This window comes from Aulonocara stuartgranti (genome assembly GCF_965226115.1).
Source record: "Aulonocara stuartgranti genome assembly, chromosome: 22".
Lineage (NCBI taxonomy): Eukaryota > Metazoa > Chordata > Actinopteri > Cichliformes > Cichlidae > Aulonocara > Aulonocara stuartgranti.
The window spans coordinates 18,585,398-18,602,075 of record NC_138957.1 but is presented as its reverse complement, the minus strand read 5'-3'; the positions used below and the strand labels follow the sequence as shown (position 1 = coordinate 18,602,075).

General features: G+C 43.6%; 2 protein-coding genes across 6 annotated transcripts; both read left to right on the top strand.

Annotated features, from left to right (window-relative positions):
* Positions 1 to 747: 747 nt before the first annotated feature.
* matn1 (matrilin 1) lies at positions 748 to 5,786 on the top strand. 3 transcript variants are annotated; one of them, XM_082520311.1, is made up of 10 exons: positions 748 to 1,136; positions 2,560 to 2,744; positions 2,836 to 3,000; positions 3,098 to 3,320; positions 4,134 to 4,262; positions 4,370 to 4,542; positions 4,629 to 4,860; positions 4,950 to 5,102; positions 5,182 to 5,259; positions 5,384 to 5,786. In XM_082520311.1, the coding sequence occupies exons 1-10, from the start codon at positions 1,049 to 1,051 to the stop codon at positions 5,431 to 5,433; spliced, it is 1,476 nt and encodes a 491-aa protein (XP_082376437.1). In that variant the 5' UTR covers positions 748 to 1,048; the 3' UTR covers positions 5,434 to 5,786. The 3 variants fall into 3 exon arrangements, with proteins under 3 accessions (XP_082376437.1, XP_082376436.1, XP_082376438.1); XM_082520310.1 differs by having other exon boundaries at positions 4,131 to 4,262; XM_082520312.1 differs by lacking the exon at positions 4,134 to 4,262.
* A 1,286-nt stretch (positions 5,787 to 7,072) lies between these two features.
* On the top strand, positions 7,073 to 16,582 carry sesn2 (sestrin 2). 3 transcript variants are annotated; one of them, XM_082521253.1, is made up of 11 exons: positions 7,075 to 7,915; positions 8,782 to 8,847; positions 9,466 to 9,654; positions 12,912 to 13,094; positions 13,906 to 14,127; positions 14,303 to 14,438; positions 14,517 to 14,632; positions 14,762 to 14,845; positions 15,338 to 15,444; positions 15,537 to 15,681; positions 15,921 to 16,582. In XM_082521253.1, the coding sequence occupies exons 1-11, from the start codon at positions 7,580 to 7,582 to the stop codon at positions 16,005 to 16,007; spliced, it is 1,671 nt and encodes a 556-aa protein (XP_082377379.1). In that variant the 5' UTR covers positions 7,075 to 7,579; the 3' UTR covers positions 16,008 to 16,582. The 3 variants fall into 3 exon arrangements, with proteins under 3 accessions (XP_082377380.1, XP_082377379.1, XP_082377381.1); XM_082521255.1 differs by lacking the exon at positions 7,075 to 7,915 and adding an exon at positions 8,246 to 8,390; XM_082521254.1 differs by lacking the exon at positions 15,921 to 16,582 and having other exon boundaries at positions 7,073 to 7,915; positions 15,532 to 15,675.
* Positions 16,583 to 16,678: the final 96 nt, after the last annotated feature.

Sequence of the window (16,678 nt, the reverse complement as noted above, 5' to 3'; positions counted from 1 at the left end):
AAAGAGGGGTCTCTGTTGAGTGTGTTTGTGTGGACTCTATAGCAAGATTAAAGATGTGTACATGAACTTATTGATGAAAGTGTGTTTTGCTGCTGTGTTTACTCCAATGGGGCCCTGCTGCCTGTCATACAGTGGAGAGTATATACCAGAGAAGTTCAGGAGAAGATGCTGAAAAAAGGAAATCTGATTTACCTTTACTCTCATTGTGTGTGTGTGTGTGTGTGTGTGTGTGTGTGTGTGTGTGTGTGTGTGTGTGTGTGTGTGTGTGTGTGTGTGTGTTTGATCTGTCTTATTATAAAACTGATTTTGAGGTAAAAAAGTTTCAGAAGGGTTTACAAATGTGAAGCAAGGAGATTGAGAATGACACTGAATACTGAAACTCAGAAACCAGGAAATGGATTGTATACCTACAATTTAAAATTTACAGAAAAATGCGCACACACACGCAGCTCAACGTGTAGAGCAGCAGGAACACTGTAGGCTGTGTATGGCGGCTCTGCTTCACTTCCGCACCATAAATGTGTGTTTGCTATACGAGGGAACACGGATAGAAAAGAGGAATTCATGTCGGTGTTTATTTGAGCTTTGGCCAAATCCAACCTGGGGCAGCAGCACTGGCGCGAGCCCTGCACCAAACCCCAGCCGCTCCTGTACCCCCAGCCAGACACGCACATACTGTAACCCACTGGGGGACCGGTGCGCACACACAACAAAAATTTACCACCTTCACATACACACTTACCTGTCCATCCTAACCATATCAAGGTGTGTTTGTCTTTCCCTGCCCACCGTTTTAGGTCCTCCCAGAGCAGGTATTTCCTTCTCTTTCCCACAGACGCACACTCATCCGTGCACACACTGCAGCTTTAGAGGGGGGTTGTCTGTGGGCTGAGTGTGTGAAGCTCGTGCATTGATAACCTGCAGCTCAGAGTCGCTTGGTCTCACTTTGTGGCCGTGCCCATCGCTTGGAGCTGCGCTTCGCTTTCTTTTCTGCTTCCCAACTCTAGGACCGTCTGCGGCCGCGCTCGGACCCCCCGCCTTTGTCACCATGACGCCCATCCAGCCGTTGTTCCTGCTGTTGCTTGGCCTAATAGGAGCCCAAGCTAACTTAGACCTTCGCACAGCCGCCGCCATGGGTAAGAATAATGACCTTTAACCCCTAAAGCCTATGTCTTAACTCCTGTTGATTGTGTGATGCTTTGCTTCTAACACCCGTTTGCCTTTTATCATCATAAAAGTGAACTCATAGAGCAGAAAAACCTCACACAGCTTTTAAAAAGCGAGCATTAGTCTGGTCTCAACAGGTGAGAAATATTGCTCTGATCATCAGTTTGCCTTTTAGGTGAAGGACATAAAAATTTTTTTTGAGTGGTTAGAATCTTTTTGTGTGTTGTGTGTGAATAGGCTGGATGAGATGCTGTATCATCATACATTTTTTGGGGGAAAAATGTATGATGGTTAGATGTGGACACTAACTTTCTGTATATATCATAGCTATTTAAGAATGATAAGTAAGGGACTGGGAGAAAAGGTAAATGGACTGGTTCTTATAGCACTTTATGCAGCTCAACTCTCCTCATTCACCCATTCATACAAGCACTTTTTTACATGCTTCCTATTCAACATTCACACACATTCACACTCTGATGGATACATCGGAGAGCAACTTGGGGTTGGTATTGTGCCCAAGGACATTTGGCATGCAGACTGGAGCAGCCTAGGATCAAAAGACCAACCTCATAATTAGAAGATGACCTGCTCTACCTCCTGATTAGTAGATGACGTGCTCTGCCACGTGAAAAAAGGGGTTATGATGTTCTTTCAAGTCGTTAATTTGTATAAGCACATTTTGGATAATTGTTTTGTTCAGGATGGAGTGTGGCCGTTGCTGTTTCTTGCATGTCAAAGATTGAGAGGAGGTGTATAGAAGGAGAAGGGGGAGGAGGGAGGGAGAGAGGTGAAGGGCGAGGAGGGAGATCAGTGATATGCAGTAGACGCTGGCTGCAGTTTGCTTAATGATGCCAAAATGCCCGCGTTTACACTGAAAATGCTACGGGTCACCAGCCGTATCGCTGTAGCAAAGCTTAATTTCATCACACCTTTTCTAAAAAAATCTGTCAGAGTCCATGTTTTTTTTGTGAAAATGTAACCACTTCTCACGCCTTTTCTTGGTGGAATCTAATTATGGATTAATTATTGATATATTCATGCAAGAGATACTCAACAAGCTTTCTGAAAACACTTAAAGTGGGTCAGTGGCTCTTTTTGTGTCCTCTCTCCATCGCAGTACTTTCACCTTTCCCTCTCTCCACCCTTGCTGCCTCTGTGCGTCCTGTTTCCAGCCCTTCCTCTCATATACATCTCACCACTCTCCATCACCTCTGCCCTCCCCTTTTCCTCTCAACAGCCCTTCACTCCATGCTCCACCCACATCTCCCCTGACTTTCATGATCTCCATCCATCATCATGAGGAATGATGGAATGAGGAATAATTTATAACTTTATAAAATGAATATGAGATTACGGTGACATCTGAGTTGCTTTTCTCTTCACGTGTAGCGGCAGGTTTGTGCAAAGCCCGTCCCACCGACCTCGTGTTCATCATCGACAGCAGTCGCAGTGTTCGCCCCTCAGAGTTTGAGCAAGTTAAAGTCTTCCTGGCAAAAGTCATCGAGGGGCTGAATGTTGGACCCAGCGCCACTCGTGTGGGAGTTGTCAACTATGCCAGCCGCGTTAAGAATGAGGTTTGGATAAAGTTTAAAAAACGATTTCCGACGTTTCTGATTTGTTTTCTCTCATTTCGATCTCACTCACTGCGCTGTTGTGGAACTGTAGGTGTCTCTGAAGACCCACCGCACCAAAGCCGGGCTGATCAAGGCTGTGACCAAAATTGAGCCGCTGTCCACCGGAACCATGACTGGCCTGGCCATCCAGTTTGCAATGAATGTTGCCTTCAGTGAGGCCGAGGGCGCTCGTGCAAAATCTTCTGACGTCGGCAAGGTCTGCCACATGTTTAGATGCGTTTGCACGTGAAATTCACCTCTTTCATAACCGCAATGGTAACTTTATAATCTATTTTGAACCCTCACTGTCACAGGTTGCCATTATTGTGACAGACGGGCGTCCCCAGGACAATGTAAAGGATATAGCTCAACGTGCACGAGACGCCGGCATTGAGATTTTTGCCATCGGTGTGGGACGCGTGGACATGAACACTCTGAGGCAGATGGCCAGCGATCCTCTGGATGACCATGTGGACTATGTGGAGAGCTACAGCGTTATCGAGAAGCTCACCAAGAAGTTCCAGGAGGCCTTTTGTGGTAAGAGGGGGAGAAGGAAGAGATGAGAGAAGGATTAGAGATGTACTGTAGGAGGTATAGATACAGCAGCAAGAAAGAGGGATTCATTATATGCACACCTTCATTCCTGTGGAGAGAGCTGTCTGCTGCTCCCCTGTACTGAGGGTAAGGTGTCTGGACTGTCATCCTTTTCATTCCAATTTATTCTTCTCTCCCTTTTGTCCTCTGCTCGTCCTCGACAAGATTACAATGTATTCATTCAGTCCTTCAAACTCATTTAAAATTCCCCACAGCACGAGGGCATTAGGGTAGAAACAACCTTTTGGAATGAGATTTAGTCCTGTTCTTCAGTCAACTCTCACATAACCGAGAGGCGAGACTGATCTATCTGTAATTACCGATCCATTAGTGCCAATCATTAAGCCTCTAATTAGTGATGCCCTTCGGCGCTCCCAGTCTGCGGCAGCTTCGACTGCTGTTTGCTTCTCGCTTTGCGGCAGCCAGCATCGCTGCACGTGCAGATGATGAGAGCAGCATTATCATAGTGTTGAGGAGGAGCCTGTGCATCACGTTGAAAAATCCTCCAGAAAACTGGATTTTATTAGCTTAAGGCTGCTCCGATCTTTTCCTCCGTTTGCTTTAAGGCTCCACTGGATTTTTGCATCATCTACATATATTCAAACCTGTTCAGGTCAACTGCAGGTCACAGTGGATCATTAAAAAAATCAATGCTAGAATTTCCCATTTTCAAACTGACATAGTTTTATTTCTCCCTCTAACCCTACCTGCCTGCCCCCTCTTATGTGTGTGTGTGTGTGTTGTGCATGTAAGAAGACCTAGTGTCTGACCTGTGTGCCACTGGGGATCATGACTGTGAGCAGGTATGCATCAGCACACCAGGATCATACAAGTGTGCCTGCAGAGAAGGTTTTACCCTCATGGACAATGGTCGTAGCTGCAGTGGTGAGTGGGTGTTTGTCTCAGAAGGTATGTGTCCAAGTATGATAAATATGCTCTGACATTAACATGCCCCGTGTGTGTCCGTGTGTGTATGTTTTGTTTTTCACCAGCTTGCAGCAACTCCGCAACAGACGTTGTGTTTCTGATCGATGGCTCTAAGAGCGTGCGTCCTGAGAACTTTGAGCTGGTCAAGAAATGGATAAACCAGATCATCGACAAGCTGGACGTCAGTGAAAGCAAGGCTCATGTCGGACTGGTGCAGTACTCCAGCACAGTCAAACCGGTATGAGTCAGTTTTTTCTTTTTTTACATTAGAGTAAGCATTTTCACTTCCACCCTCATCATCATCCTAATTCTGCTCCACCGCAGGAGTTTCCCTTGGGCCGCTACAACAACAAGAAGGACCTCAAAGAAGCTGTGAAAAAGATGGCCTACCTGGAGAGGGGAACCATGACAGGCCAGGCTCTCCGTTATCTGGTAGAAAACAGCTTCAGCCTTGGTCAGGGTGCCCGGCCTGGAGTCACAAAGGTGGGCATCGTCTTCACCGATGGGCGCAGTCAGGACTACATCGGAGAGGCTGCCAAGAAGGCCAAGGAAAACGGTTAGAGGGAGTGGGAAGGTTACGTCTAAAGCAGACTAAAAATATATACTTATGTGAATCAGATGAAGGAACGAGCGCGTTCATTGCAGGCTTTAAGATGTATGCTGTCGGAGTGGGCAATGCAGTTGAGGACGAGCTGAAAGAGATTGCCTCTGAGCCAACCGGAGAGCACTACTTCTACACCGCCGATTTCAAGGCCATGAGCCAGATTGCCAAGAAGCTACAGATTAACGTCTGTAATGGTGAGAAGTTTTAAACAAATGTGTTGTTATACTTCACAAATCAGACAAATCTTTAACCCGTGTGTTCTTGGCTCCACAGGTGACCCTTGTGAATGCGACTCCCTTGTAAAGTTCCAAAAGAAAGTTGAAGCTGCCCTACAGGCACTAACAAAAAAACATATCCTTTATGACAGGTGACACTGTCTGAGGATATTATTTTGGGAGGGAGGGTGTTAAAGTTGTTTTCGCACTGTCTGATTTATTGACTGCCTTCACAGTTTCTCTCCTTGACAGAATCTTACTAGAGAGCATGTCGAAGAGGATCGCCTTGCTGGAGAACAAAATCGTCTAAGGACTCGTATCCCATTACTCACATGCACCCATGTACAAATACAAACACACATACACACACACAAAATTTACTTCCTGTAAAATATTGAAGACACACCCCTCTCCATATCAATGTGTGTGTGTGTGATAATCCAGGCCTTGGCTCTTTCCTACCCCTCCAAACCACCTCTTGTTTTTCTACACTTCTGCTCTTGTCTCTTCTACCCTTGGGACACAAACGTTGGTTACCACATGAACATGCCTCTCTGTGTGTGTTTGTGTGTCTGTTTGTGTGTGTATGTGCCCTGAAGGTCATCCTCCAAAGCCAGCCTGTGTGTTTGCTAATAAAAGTCTTCCCTCATAGGGAAACGGTGATGGAACGCTGAAGGGTTTTTCTTTGTTGCTGCCACAGTGTTGAAGTTCCTGAAACCCCAGAGAGTGTGTGTCTTGTCATGTCAAACGAAGCAGCACATCACCTTCACTTGTTTGTCTGTTTATATGTCACTGTCATATTTCCCTATTCCTTCATCTTCTTCATTTTTTTCTCCTATCATCCTCACAAAAGTTATCTTGCATTGTATATGATATATACAGGTAAATTAATATAAGATATGTCTGATACTAAGGACACATCATTGATTTCTTTTTATTTTCCTAAATAAAGGTGATTCAGGAAGTAAACAGAAAATTGTGAAACCATTATATCCCACTCTAGAATTACACGTCCACATACAGACACAACAAATAATTTATACAGTTTTAGTTACTTTAATATAAAAGATTGTGGAAAAACCCAGAGGTTCCACAATATGGTTTCCAGAGGACCAGAAGGACTGGGTTGATATTGCCAGCATGTCTGCCACACATTAGCTCAGTGACCTGATTCAGCACACAGACATTTTAGGTACTTCCCAGGTGGCAATGTCCAAGACAAAGTCCGAGATGTTTGCGGTAAAGTGCTGGGTTCTTGTATAATTAAAGGATTGCTGCAGTTGTGAAGGTAACAGAATGACATCAGCTAATCTACCATTTAATTTCAGTGATTTTGACTAAATGATAAAAGTAATTATATCATCATCATACATATTAACCCTGACTGGTGTCTGTTTCACATTAAATATTAAACTTAAGCTTTGTCATTTTTGTAATATCAGTAATTTTATGACCTTGCTCAAGGCTTTGGTAATTGATGGGGAATGTGTAAGTTTACAGCTTGCATAATTAGTAAACACAAAATACTATCCAGGTAAAAAGACTAATTGGGATCAATGTCTTTTTCAAGAGAGATCTAGCCAAGATCGCAGCAGAAATTGCAGAAAAGTATAATATAATAGTTCTACAGATATACTATGTGTCCAAAAAAAGACTGGAGTGATTACAGTGTAGAACACAGAGTGGGTACAATAAAGCAGAGTCATAAGAATACTTTCAAAACAGGTGATTTCTTTATTTTATATATATCCCTTCATGTATCATCTTGACTAAAACCTGTTTATCAGTATGAGCAAAGGCATTAGGAATAAAATAAAATAAAAAAAACCCGCCTGAAATGAACACATGCTCACTTTGTAAAGAAAAGAGAAAACAGCGACTTATGGATACGCTGTTACTGAGAGTAACATTTAAAGAGACAACAGCCGCCTGCTGTTTATCACAGGAAAGTTGCGCATACGTCACGATGACGTTGCACGGGGGAAGCTCGCCAAGATCTGAGCGGAAGGAGCGTGTGAAAACTCTACATTATTCCCGGTGCCTTACGCAAGATAGTTTTAAGTTTAACTCGGCATTATGTCCACGATGCCCAGTCCAAATATAAATCAGCGGCTCGCGTTGTTTTCATTACCGGAAATCGTCATAGCTGCGGCTGAAAGAGTCTGCAGCATCTGCTAGCGTAGCGAGCTAACCGCCGCCGGCGTTCACGGTCAGGAAGCCGGGTGGGAAAAAAAAGGTGGCGCTCTCTGAAGGTGGTTCGTCGGTGTTAATAATTTGCGAAGCAGACGATTGCGCAGTAAAAATAAGAAGACCGGCGGCAGATACCTCGAGGTTGTGTCAGTGAAGAAGAATACATGTTTTCAGCTAACGTTAAGGGTTAGCGTTAAATTAATACTTTAGGCTAACTGCTGCTCGGTAACGACAGGCAGCTCAACTCTACAAAGGTGCTCCGGGACATGGCCAGTAATCCCGCGGCTACCTGCCAGGCTAATGGAGGCAGCAAGCCGGGAGGAGTGCCCGCCGCTCGGCGTTCGTGTGGCCACCGGTCCGAGTCTGAATCTGATGCTGGACCGACTTCGAAGAGCTTAGCGCGATTGTGCAGCAGGGATGACGGGGAGCGGAGAGCGGCTCTGGAGGAGTTAAGCCAAGGGGTTCTCCAGTGTTTAGACCTGGAGCGGCACGGCTCGGAGCGACTGCGTAAACAAACTCTTCTGCATCTGCTCCGGCTGTCCAGGTCGTGTCCGCTGCAGGAAGTACGGGAGAGAGCCGTCGAGCTCCTGCGGACCGCACAGGTAATGCATGCACAATTCACCGACAGACTTCCCCTTCTTCTGTGAGGTTTGCAGGCCGCATTAACTGACAGATAGGGGGGAAAAAAAATCTTACTCCAATAGCGCTCGGGCACCTTTTGTACCATTAAAGGACTTTTAGGTACTCTCAGGAGGACTGCTTTTGCTTTGCATGATGACGTTATAAGGTTAGGTAAGGGTAGGTTCACCTCTCTCATCAGCTGATGGTGATTTTTATTGCTACCGGACTGCTGCTGGTTTCATCAGACTGTAGGTGATGCAAGACTCTGAAGCGGTGTGCACAAACAACCGGGCCGGACACGCCCCCTCCCGCTGCCTGAAAAACACACCACCAGCAGACACGGCCCAGTGTAGCTTCTAGAAATTAAAAAGGCAGGCTGCTTTAGACGCCTTTCATTTGTGTTTGTGCTGAAAATAACAAACAGGGCAACGTTTAGCGTCCGAGCTTCCGATGTCAGTGAGTTTTAACGCGTGTTTTGGTTAAACGTGGAAGTTTGAAGCGTGCTAGTTACGAAACGGGTGGCCTGTTACGGTTCAAAGAAGGTCTAGGCAAGCTAAAGGAGGCTGAGGCGTTGTTAAGCTGAACATATTTCATATAAGCATATCAGCGATTTGGATAAATGTGAATATTTACAATGGTAAACTTTTTTGTGCATGGAAAAAGTCTGAAAAGGTATTTTTCGCGTGTCAGTCACAGAAATGAGCTGCGTTTGAGGTTGATTTCCGTAGACAAGATGAATCCTTTAGGGTTGATTGGAATCTTGACTGAAATTTTGATAAACCAGAGCAATAATCAAGTACAAACTGAATGATAATTACGTGTTGTTTGTGTCTTCTTTTGTTGCCAGGAGCAAGGAGTCCAGGTACCTCGGGCTCTGGCCTCAGGTCCAAGTGCCTTTATCCCTGCAAAAGAGGTGTGTATGCAACTTAATAAAAAAGAATGAGTTTCCGGATTACTACAAGTATGTTTTTGCTATTTCCATTGTTTGTGTGTCAGACTTGCACCCTGTCTAGATGCCAGATTGTTTTTTTCCCCCCTCAGGTTGATGTCAGAGTGGCACACAGCTGGCCTTCATGTCTAATCCTGTGATTTTTACAGGGCTTGTTTCAGGTTGCTAACATAATGAACTAACAGCTGTTACTTTGAACTTAAGCTTTTCATATAAATATAATTGAAATGTTCTAAACTTAAAAATATATTTGAATCTCCATTGGCCTACATTTTTTTCCCACAGGGTTTTTTATGTAAGTTTATTTTTAAATTATTTTCCGTTTTAGAAACAGACATACGTAATGACCTAACAGACTTGCTCATTGAAATGATGCTATTTATTCTGCTGCAATACTACACTGCCTGTTGCATTCAATAGATGCAACACCCGAGCTGAGTTGCCAAAGCTAGTGGCTGATAATGTCTTAGCTCATAATGTGACTCATTCAGATTTCTTTTTCTTTTCTTTTTCATAAAGAAGAAGAAACCCTAATTAAGTTTACTCAGGATTCAGTTATGTTTTGTTTTTTTTCCTCTTTAGATTTTAAAAGGAGGGCCAAACCAGGATGTCCTGATTGAGTCTTTTCTTTCGCTGGGGCGTGTGGATCACATCTCTATGGTCATGGCGATGCACCCAGCCTACCTCTGCTGCTTCCTAAAGACCCAGCATGCTTTGTTGGAGATGGACGGCCCCTTGCCCCGTCACTGGAGACACTACATTGCTGTCATGGTAAGAAAAATGTTTTTTAGCCTCCAACTTTAATTACTTTTCAGCAGAAAGCTGACAAATTGCTTCGAACGGGGTTTCATCATAATTTGGACTGTTTGTAAAACACTATTCAGCCTCCTTTAAGGTCTTTTGTAGGAGAAATGTGAAATAGTATATGTAGTTCCTTAAAAAGAAATCATATGTAGTGTGTACTGCAGCCATGTGCATGCACGATGAACCAAATAAAGAATTAACAATTGTGAACATCAAAGTAAATTCTCACTCTCAAACAGACGAGATTGTTATTTTAGATTTTTTCCATCGTAGTAGTTCTGACACTTGAGGTTAAATCGTTTTGTCATTGATACAAAATGATTATAGTTCTTTGGTCTCCATTTAATCTTTTCTACTGTTCAAACAAAATCGTAGAGTAGAGGTGTGTGTGTGTGTGTGTGTGTGTGTGTGTGTGTGTGTGTGTGTGTGTGTGTGTGTGTGTGTGTGTGTGTGTGTGTGTGTAAACACCAGAACCTTTAATTGGCCTGATGTACTAGTTAGAGCAGTGGGTAATATTGGTGGACTTGATGTGTGATGTTTGGTACGAGTTCTGAGCATTTGAGTGTGAATGCTATGGAAACACACTTATGTGTTGTCTGACAGCAATGACTGTGTGTGCAGGTAGAAGGCTCAGGTCCTTTGTTGTCCTCTGTCTTCTCTCCGGGACCTTAGAAGTCTCACTTAGAGGATTACAATTGCAAGCACTGATGTTAATGGTCCGTTTTCAGTAGGGATAGAATGAAATATAAACACAGCAATAAAAACTGTATTGCTTCCTCCTGCTACAGCAATAAACTGGTGCTAAATACTGACATTGTTATTAAATGCTGCAGGCGTTCTAAACAGTTCTAAACCACCACATGTTTGACTTTCCAGAATTCCTGCTTCATGGCTTCTTGTCGTGACACATAGTAATGTGTAGGGAAAAGAAAAACAAATGAGAACGTTAACTAAGTCAAAATACCAGATTACAGTGGATTATCACATAATTCCTGCTTTTTTTGCTTTTCACCCCTCAGTCATAAAAGGCTGATGGGGTATTGTCGTCACCCCACTGAACGGGCAGCTATGTGGACACCCAAGATTGTAAACATTAAGAACGAAGCTACGAAGGAGTTTCAAATTGATACCATAGGTGTGTCTAAACATCTCTGAAGAGTTTGAATCTGTGACCTCGAGGTCAAGGTCGGAGCTCAGGTTTCCTGAAAGTCTTGTGAATGTGAAAACTTGAGAAGGAAGACCCCAAGGATTTTGAAGTTGATACCATACGTGCTTCTATTAACAATCTCTGAGGAGTTTGGCTCTCAGTGACTTTGACCTCAAGGTGAGAGGTCAGGTTTTCTGAAAATCTTGTGAATGACTTAACAACTTGAGAATAAGGCGACATAGGATTTTGAAATTGATACCATAGGTGTGTCTGCTAGGACACTGAGGGGTAGCACCAGCTGTTGCCAGTATTTTCCAGTGTTTTTCATTGTTATGTATTTACGTATTTTCGATGCTTGTCTTGCCTATGATCAGAGTGTTGTGAATATGGTTTTCTCATATTCGCTTCTAACTGGCTCCATGTTAACTCCAGAACTGAATTTAAACTTCTTCTCCTCACCATAAAATCTGGATTAATCGAACTCCATCATATTTGAAGCCCTTCTGGTGTCATGTTATCTCAACAGAGCACTGTTCTGCCAGACTACGGGCTTACTTGTGACTCCTAGTTCTACTTTTAGAAATTCTAAAAGTAGAATAAAGATATGGGGCTCTTCCCTAACACCAGCTCCCAGTTTGGATCCTGGAGACAGACCCCCTCTCTTCTTTTAAGATTAGTCTGAAACTTTCTTTTTTAATAAAACTTATTTGTAGTTTTCACCTGATGTCAGAGCTACTGGGACACAGCTGCCTGGAGGGCAAAACAGAACTCTGGTCCATTGTCCTCCAGTCCGTACTTTGAAAGCTTTCATCCTGGTAGCAGTGCAAGCTGAGGGATTCTTTACAAGATATAGGTAGATGTCACAAAACTGGAGCACTGGGAGAGACGTCACCACTATCAGGGACTTTTTGAAAAAGCTGCAGAGGCAGAATATGCATCTCAAGTCCCCAAAATTCACAGTTCTCTTTATATCTTAGTTTTTCCGCCATGGATGGATAATCAAAGTGGTCTTAGCTTGTCCTGCAGTACTACTAACTGTCTCTTATTGGTTGTGATGGCAAGGGTAGCGTGTTGGCTAGTTGTTGACTAAAAACTATGAATAGTTATGGCTGGATTACATGACCCTGAAGCTTCCTTATTAATGCAGCTGTAGGCTCAGGCTGCTCTGGACTTCATTTCCCACTCTCCTCTTTTCACTCCTAATGCAATGTCACCAACTTTTGTCCCAGCTGGTCATGGTAGATTGCTCCCCTGCTCTTAGCTTGGTGCTACAGGAGATTTCTTCCTGTTAAAAGGAAGTTCTTTTTTCCCCCCACTGTTGCTGAGTGCAGATCTTTATATTGTAAAATAAAGCACTTTGGAGCAGCTGTTGTTGTGAATTGCAGTTGTATTAAATTGCAGTTGCCATTATTAATGACGGAAATGCATTATTATAATATTGCAAGAGAGAGAAAGTATGCTTGTTTATAGAATTTTGAATTAATGTTAAGACATTTTGTAGTATAACCTGGGAATGTAGCTTCAGTTAGATGTTAATACTGTAATATTATGATGCTGTGCCTTGGACTTATGTTTTTTCAATTTGAAAAATGTTTATACAGATTTTTGCTATACTGACTGAACTCAAATTTGAGATGTGATCATATATTTGTATAATAGAGTATTTAGAAGGTCGCATTCTTAATGCTTAAACATCTGCATTCAGTTGGCAAATAACACACGTTTTGGTAATGGTCACTGAACAGTAATGGCAATGAAACCTTCAGGGACATTCAGAAATTGTTTCATAGCAAAACAGTAAGACATCCAAAGACTGTTAGTGCCTTTCTGCTAATGCGATCTATGTGTCTTCAGTATTGCTTCACATTAACAGCCCGTAACACTTTAGAAATACCACTCACTGCACCCACCTGTGCAAGTTCAGCTGTGTTGTTTTAACCTCTGACACTTTCTCTGCATTATGGATTTGTTGCACACAGATATGTGAACAGAGAATGTGTGAAGCGTTGTTTTCAGTGGTCAGGGTTAGAGTTTCTCTTCCCGGCTGTTAACTTGGACCGTTCTTTGCGTCTGGCAGGCTGCAGCTCGGCACCACTGCTCATACCTGGTGCAGCAGCACAGCGCAGGCTACTTGGAGGCCGGAGGGGAGGAGAGCTGGCTAAGCGGCCTGGAGCACGCTCCCGCCAAACTCCGCAGCCTGCAAACACTCAACAAGCTGCTGGCACACAGACCCTGGCTCATTACGCAGCAGCACATCCAGGTCAGAGACATCTCCCGCTCGCCCACTCACTCCCTGTGTCTTACTCCAACTCTAATTTCTGACTTGAATCCAAACTCACTCCCTCAGTGACTCAGCCGCTATTTCCTGTGTGGTAAACACCCAATTGTCTTCCATATAAAGAGTAGCAGACCCTATCATTTTGCATCAGCACAGACAGGTGTAGTTCCGCCTCTTTAAATCTGATACCTAGGACTGTGAGAGTGAAATATCTGATTTTCATTACCATAGTCAAAAGAATTGACAATGACAATATTAGTGTGATATCTTTTTTTGGGGGGGGGGCGGTTTGCCTTCTTTGTCACAGTCACCCCAGATGTGTATCTCAACGGAGATAGCACTTGAGTGTGCTTAACTGTGCACGCTGATCACCTGAGTCAGACAAGCACTGGGTGACTAGTTTGAGCAAACCCTAAATGAAGCCGCCTTCGTGTGTTGTTTCTCTGTACAAGGTACCACATTGTTGGCATGCACAAAAGTCTATCTGCAACTGCTTTTAAAAGATTAACTTGAGAACCATCTAACAGGATCAAACATAACACTGATATCTTCTTAAAGTTTAAGTGTATCAAAGTGCTTCCAGTAGAATTTTCTACTGTCTAAAATTGCAGTTAAGGGAAATTGCTAAATTAGATAATGCGGCTTATCTTTAGTGCAGACAGGCAAATCAAACCACCAACAAATGCCAAACCGGTAACACCCCCAGCAAACTGGTCCACAGCCTGGCATTAATTTCCAGCAAACACACAATCTGAAACTGCATGAGCCCAACATCTGCCTATCTGTCCTGCAGGAACTGGTGTGCCCCGGAGCAGAGCCTCGCTGGTCACTGGCTGAACTGATACACGCCGTGGTGCTCATGGCGCACGCTCACTCGTTGTGCTCGTTCGTTTGGGGCTGTGGTTTAAACCCAGAACCTGACCACATTGGGGGCTACACCTTTCAGCCTCCATCACTTTCTCACAGTCCTCACAGCCCCGCACACAGCCCCGCTCACGAGGACGGCAGGCACGAGGTGAGTCAAACAGATGTTCTGATCTCAGGCCTAACAGGCTTAAAATGACAGGAGGGTGGAGGTAGTTGATTTAAAGTTTAGTAACAGCCAAAAGATACCCACTCACTTAGGAAAGAAAACTGCGAACACACACTGAAACAACAAAGCGCCGACTTCATTATCTGATCTTCTCCAGCTGGCTGATGGAGCCGTGGAGGTGGAGGTGCTGATGAAGAGGATGGTGGAGCTGCAGCAGCAGCAGGAGGAGGAGTGCACACAGGAGGAGATGGTTACTCGCTTTGAAAGGGAGAGGAGCGAAAGCATACCTACGGGTACAGATCTGACTGCTTACCCCTGCATCACTCTCAGTCACCTGTTGACTCACCACTTCCTCTCTGTTGTTGGTTTAGCGGTGGTGAGGGGCGCTCCACCTGACCTGGTGTTGCGTCTTGTGGAGGAACCAGAATTCAGATATGAGGACTTTGCTCCCAGAGGAGAGCAGGCACCACCCACCATGCGAGCACAGGTAGTTTAAGGCATATTTTTCCTTTTTTAAAATCTATGTCAAACTTATTATAGTGAGCAACACTCCTTGATTTTTTTGTGCCTTGTGTTGTAGATGGTAACGTTGTTAATGGTTGTGTCTCATGTGTAGGACTATTCATGGGAGGACCATGGATTCTCTCTGCTTAACAGGCTCCTGCCAGACATGGGCCAGCTATTGGATGAAAACTTTCAGGTACCATCACCAAAGGCTGCTGTGTGGGTGATGTGAAAGGTCTATCTCTTGAAGTGCATGTTACACTACTTCACCTAGCTGAGACTAAGAATGGGAGGAGATACTGTTGACCTCCTTGTTTGTTTATACACTTGAAATAAAACTGCTTAGTGTCAGGAAAAAGAAGTGGGTGGTGAATACATGTGTATTGTAGAAAAGGGTTTTCCTGGCTTAGAGTAGACTGCAAATACACAGAAATCTTTTTATTTGCACTTATTCCAGATCATTCGGTAAATAAACAAATGACTGACACCAATCCCAGCTCATTTTTCTTTTGTGAATTTTACAAGCATCACCTGGTTTGGTTAGACTGTATATAAAGGATGGAGGTCTGAAAAGTGAAGCCACTTTTGGAAGTGTTTAAATCTGTATTCTGTATAATGGTCTACAGGAGGTGATCTTCTATAAAGTTATAAAAAAGTGAACTGAGCAAACACTAATGTGAATTTGCAGATTGTGTGCAACTTGACCTACCACAGGATGGCCATGCATGAAGGCGTGGATACTCACACTCTAAGAAAAGCTCTGTGGAACTACATCCACTGTCTTTATGGAATACGGTGGGTGTAAAGGTGCCACCCATGCAAAAGTTCAGCCACCTTTAACATTTCTCTACTGTAGCATTAACATTTATGTCACTTCGCAAGTCCAGATACGATGATTACGACTACGGCAGTGTGAACGTGTTGCTGGAACGCTCTCTGAAGGTGTTTGTAAAAACCATGGCCTGTCACCCCGAGCAGACCACAGCACGCATTTACCACTCCTTCTGGAGACACTTCAGACACTCTGAAAAGGTATGACAAGTTCAAACAGGCACTTAACCTGGCCTCCTCTGTCACGTATCATTTGACATTTTAACACGTCATCTCTCTTTGGTACCCTCAGAATCAACTAATGTATCATTTGGCATTTTAGTGCGTCCTTCCTTTTTTAAATGTCATCAGAGAAGGAAGTGTTACAGCGTGTCACCTTGTGAACTGAAGGAAATGACATGTTTCTTTTCTTTTTTTTTTTCTTCTTTTTTTGGGTGCAGGTTCATGCCAACCTAATAGTGATGGAAGCCCGGCTACAGGCGGCACTTCTCTACATCTTACGAGCTATTACACACTACATGAGATGACAGCCTCGCTTCACTTGCACACATTTTTGCAGATGCTGAGCCAGCTGTGATTTACACCACAGTCCAATCCTTGTATACACACACACACACACACACACACACACACACACACACACACACACACACACACACACACATACACTACAGTGAATGTTTGCTCATTCATATCGTATGTTTCAGTGTTAATGTTTTGATGCTGCTTTGCGCCTGGAATGTCATGTATTTAAATTGCGTTACCATTTTTTGTCTTTATTTTGTTCCTTTTCTTCTTTTTTGCACTGAAGTCTATCATTAGGTTTTAATTTCACACTTGAACCTCAAGTGGTGCTGTCTTGCACACATTCTTGTCACACAGACGCCAGGTGCAGTGGTGCAATTGGGTCTGGCATATCAAAATCAGTGTGGTGATTCAGATTGTTTTCATTGCTGAATGTTTGCTTGTCAGACAAACGCCATTGATCACACCAGTACTACTGATGACTCAGTCCTCTCTGTCTGTTGCACACTGAGGCTGAGATGAGACAAACAGCTTGTATTTCTATATACAATAAAAGTTACTTTGTTATCAAAATCAACAGTGTTGTGTGTGTTGTTTTGTTTGTTTGTTTTTTTTTTTAAGTCTTTCCTTCTTATAATGGATATGGGCAGTTTGGGCTAATTAAGTTACATTA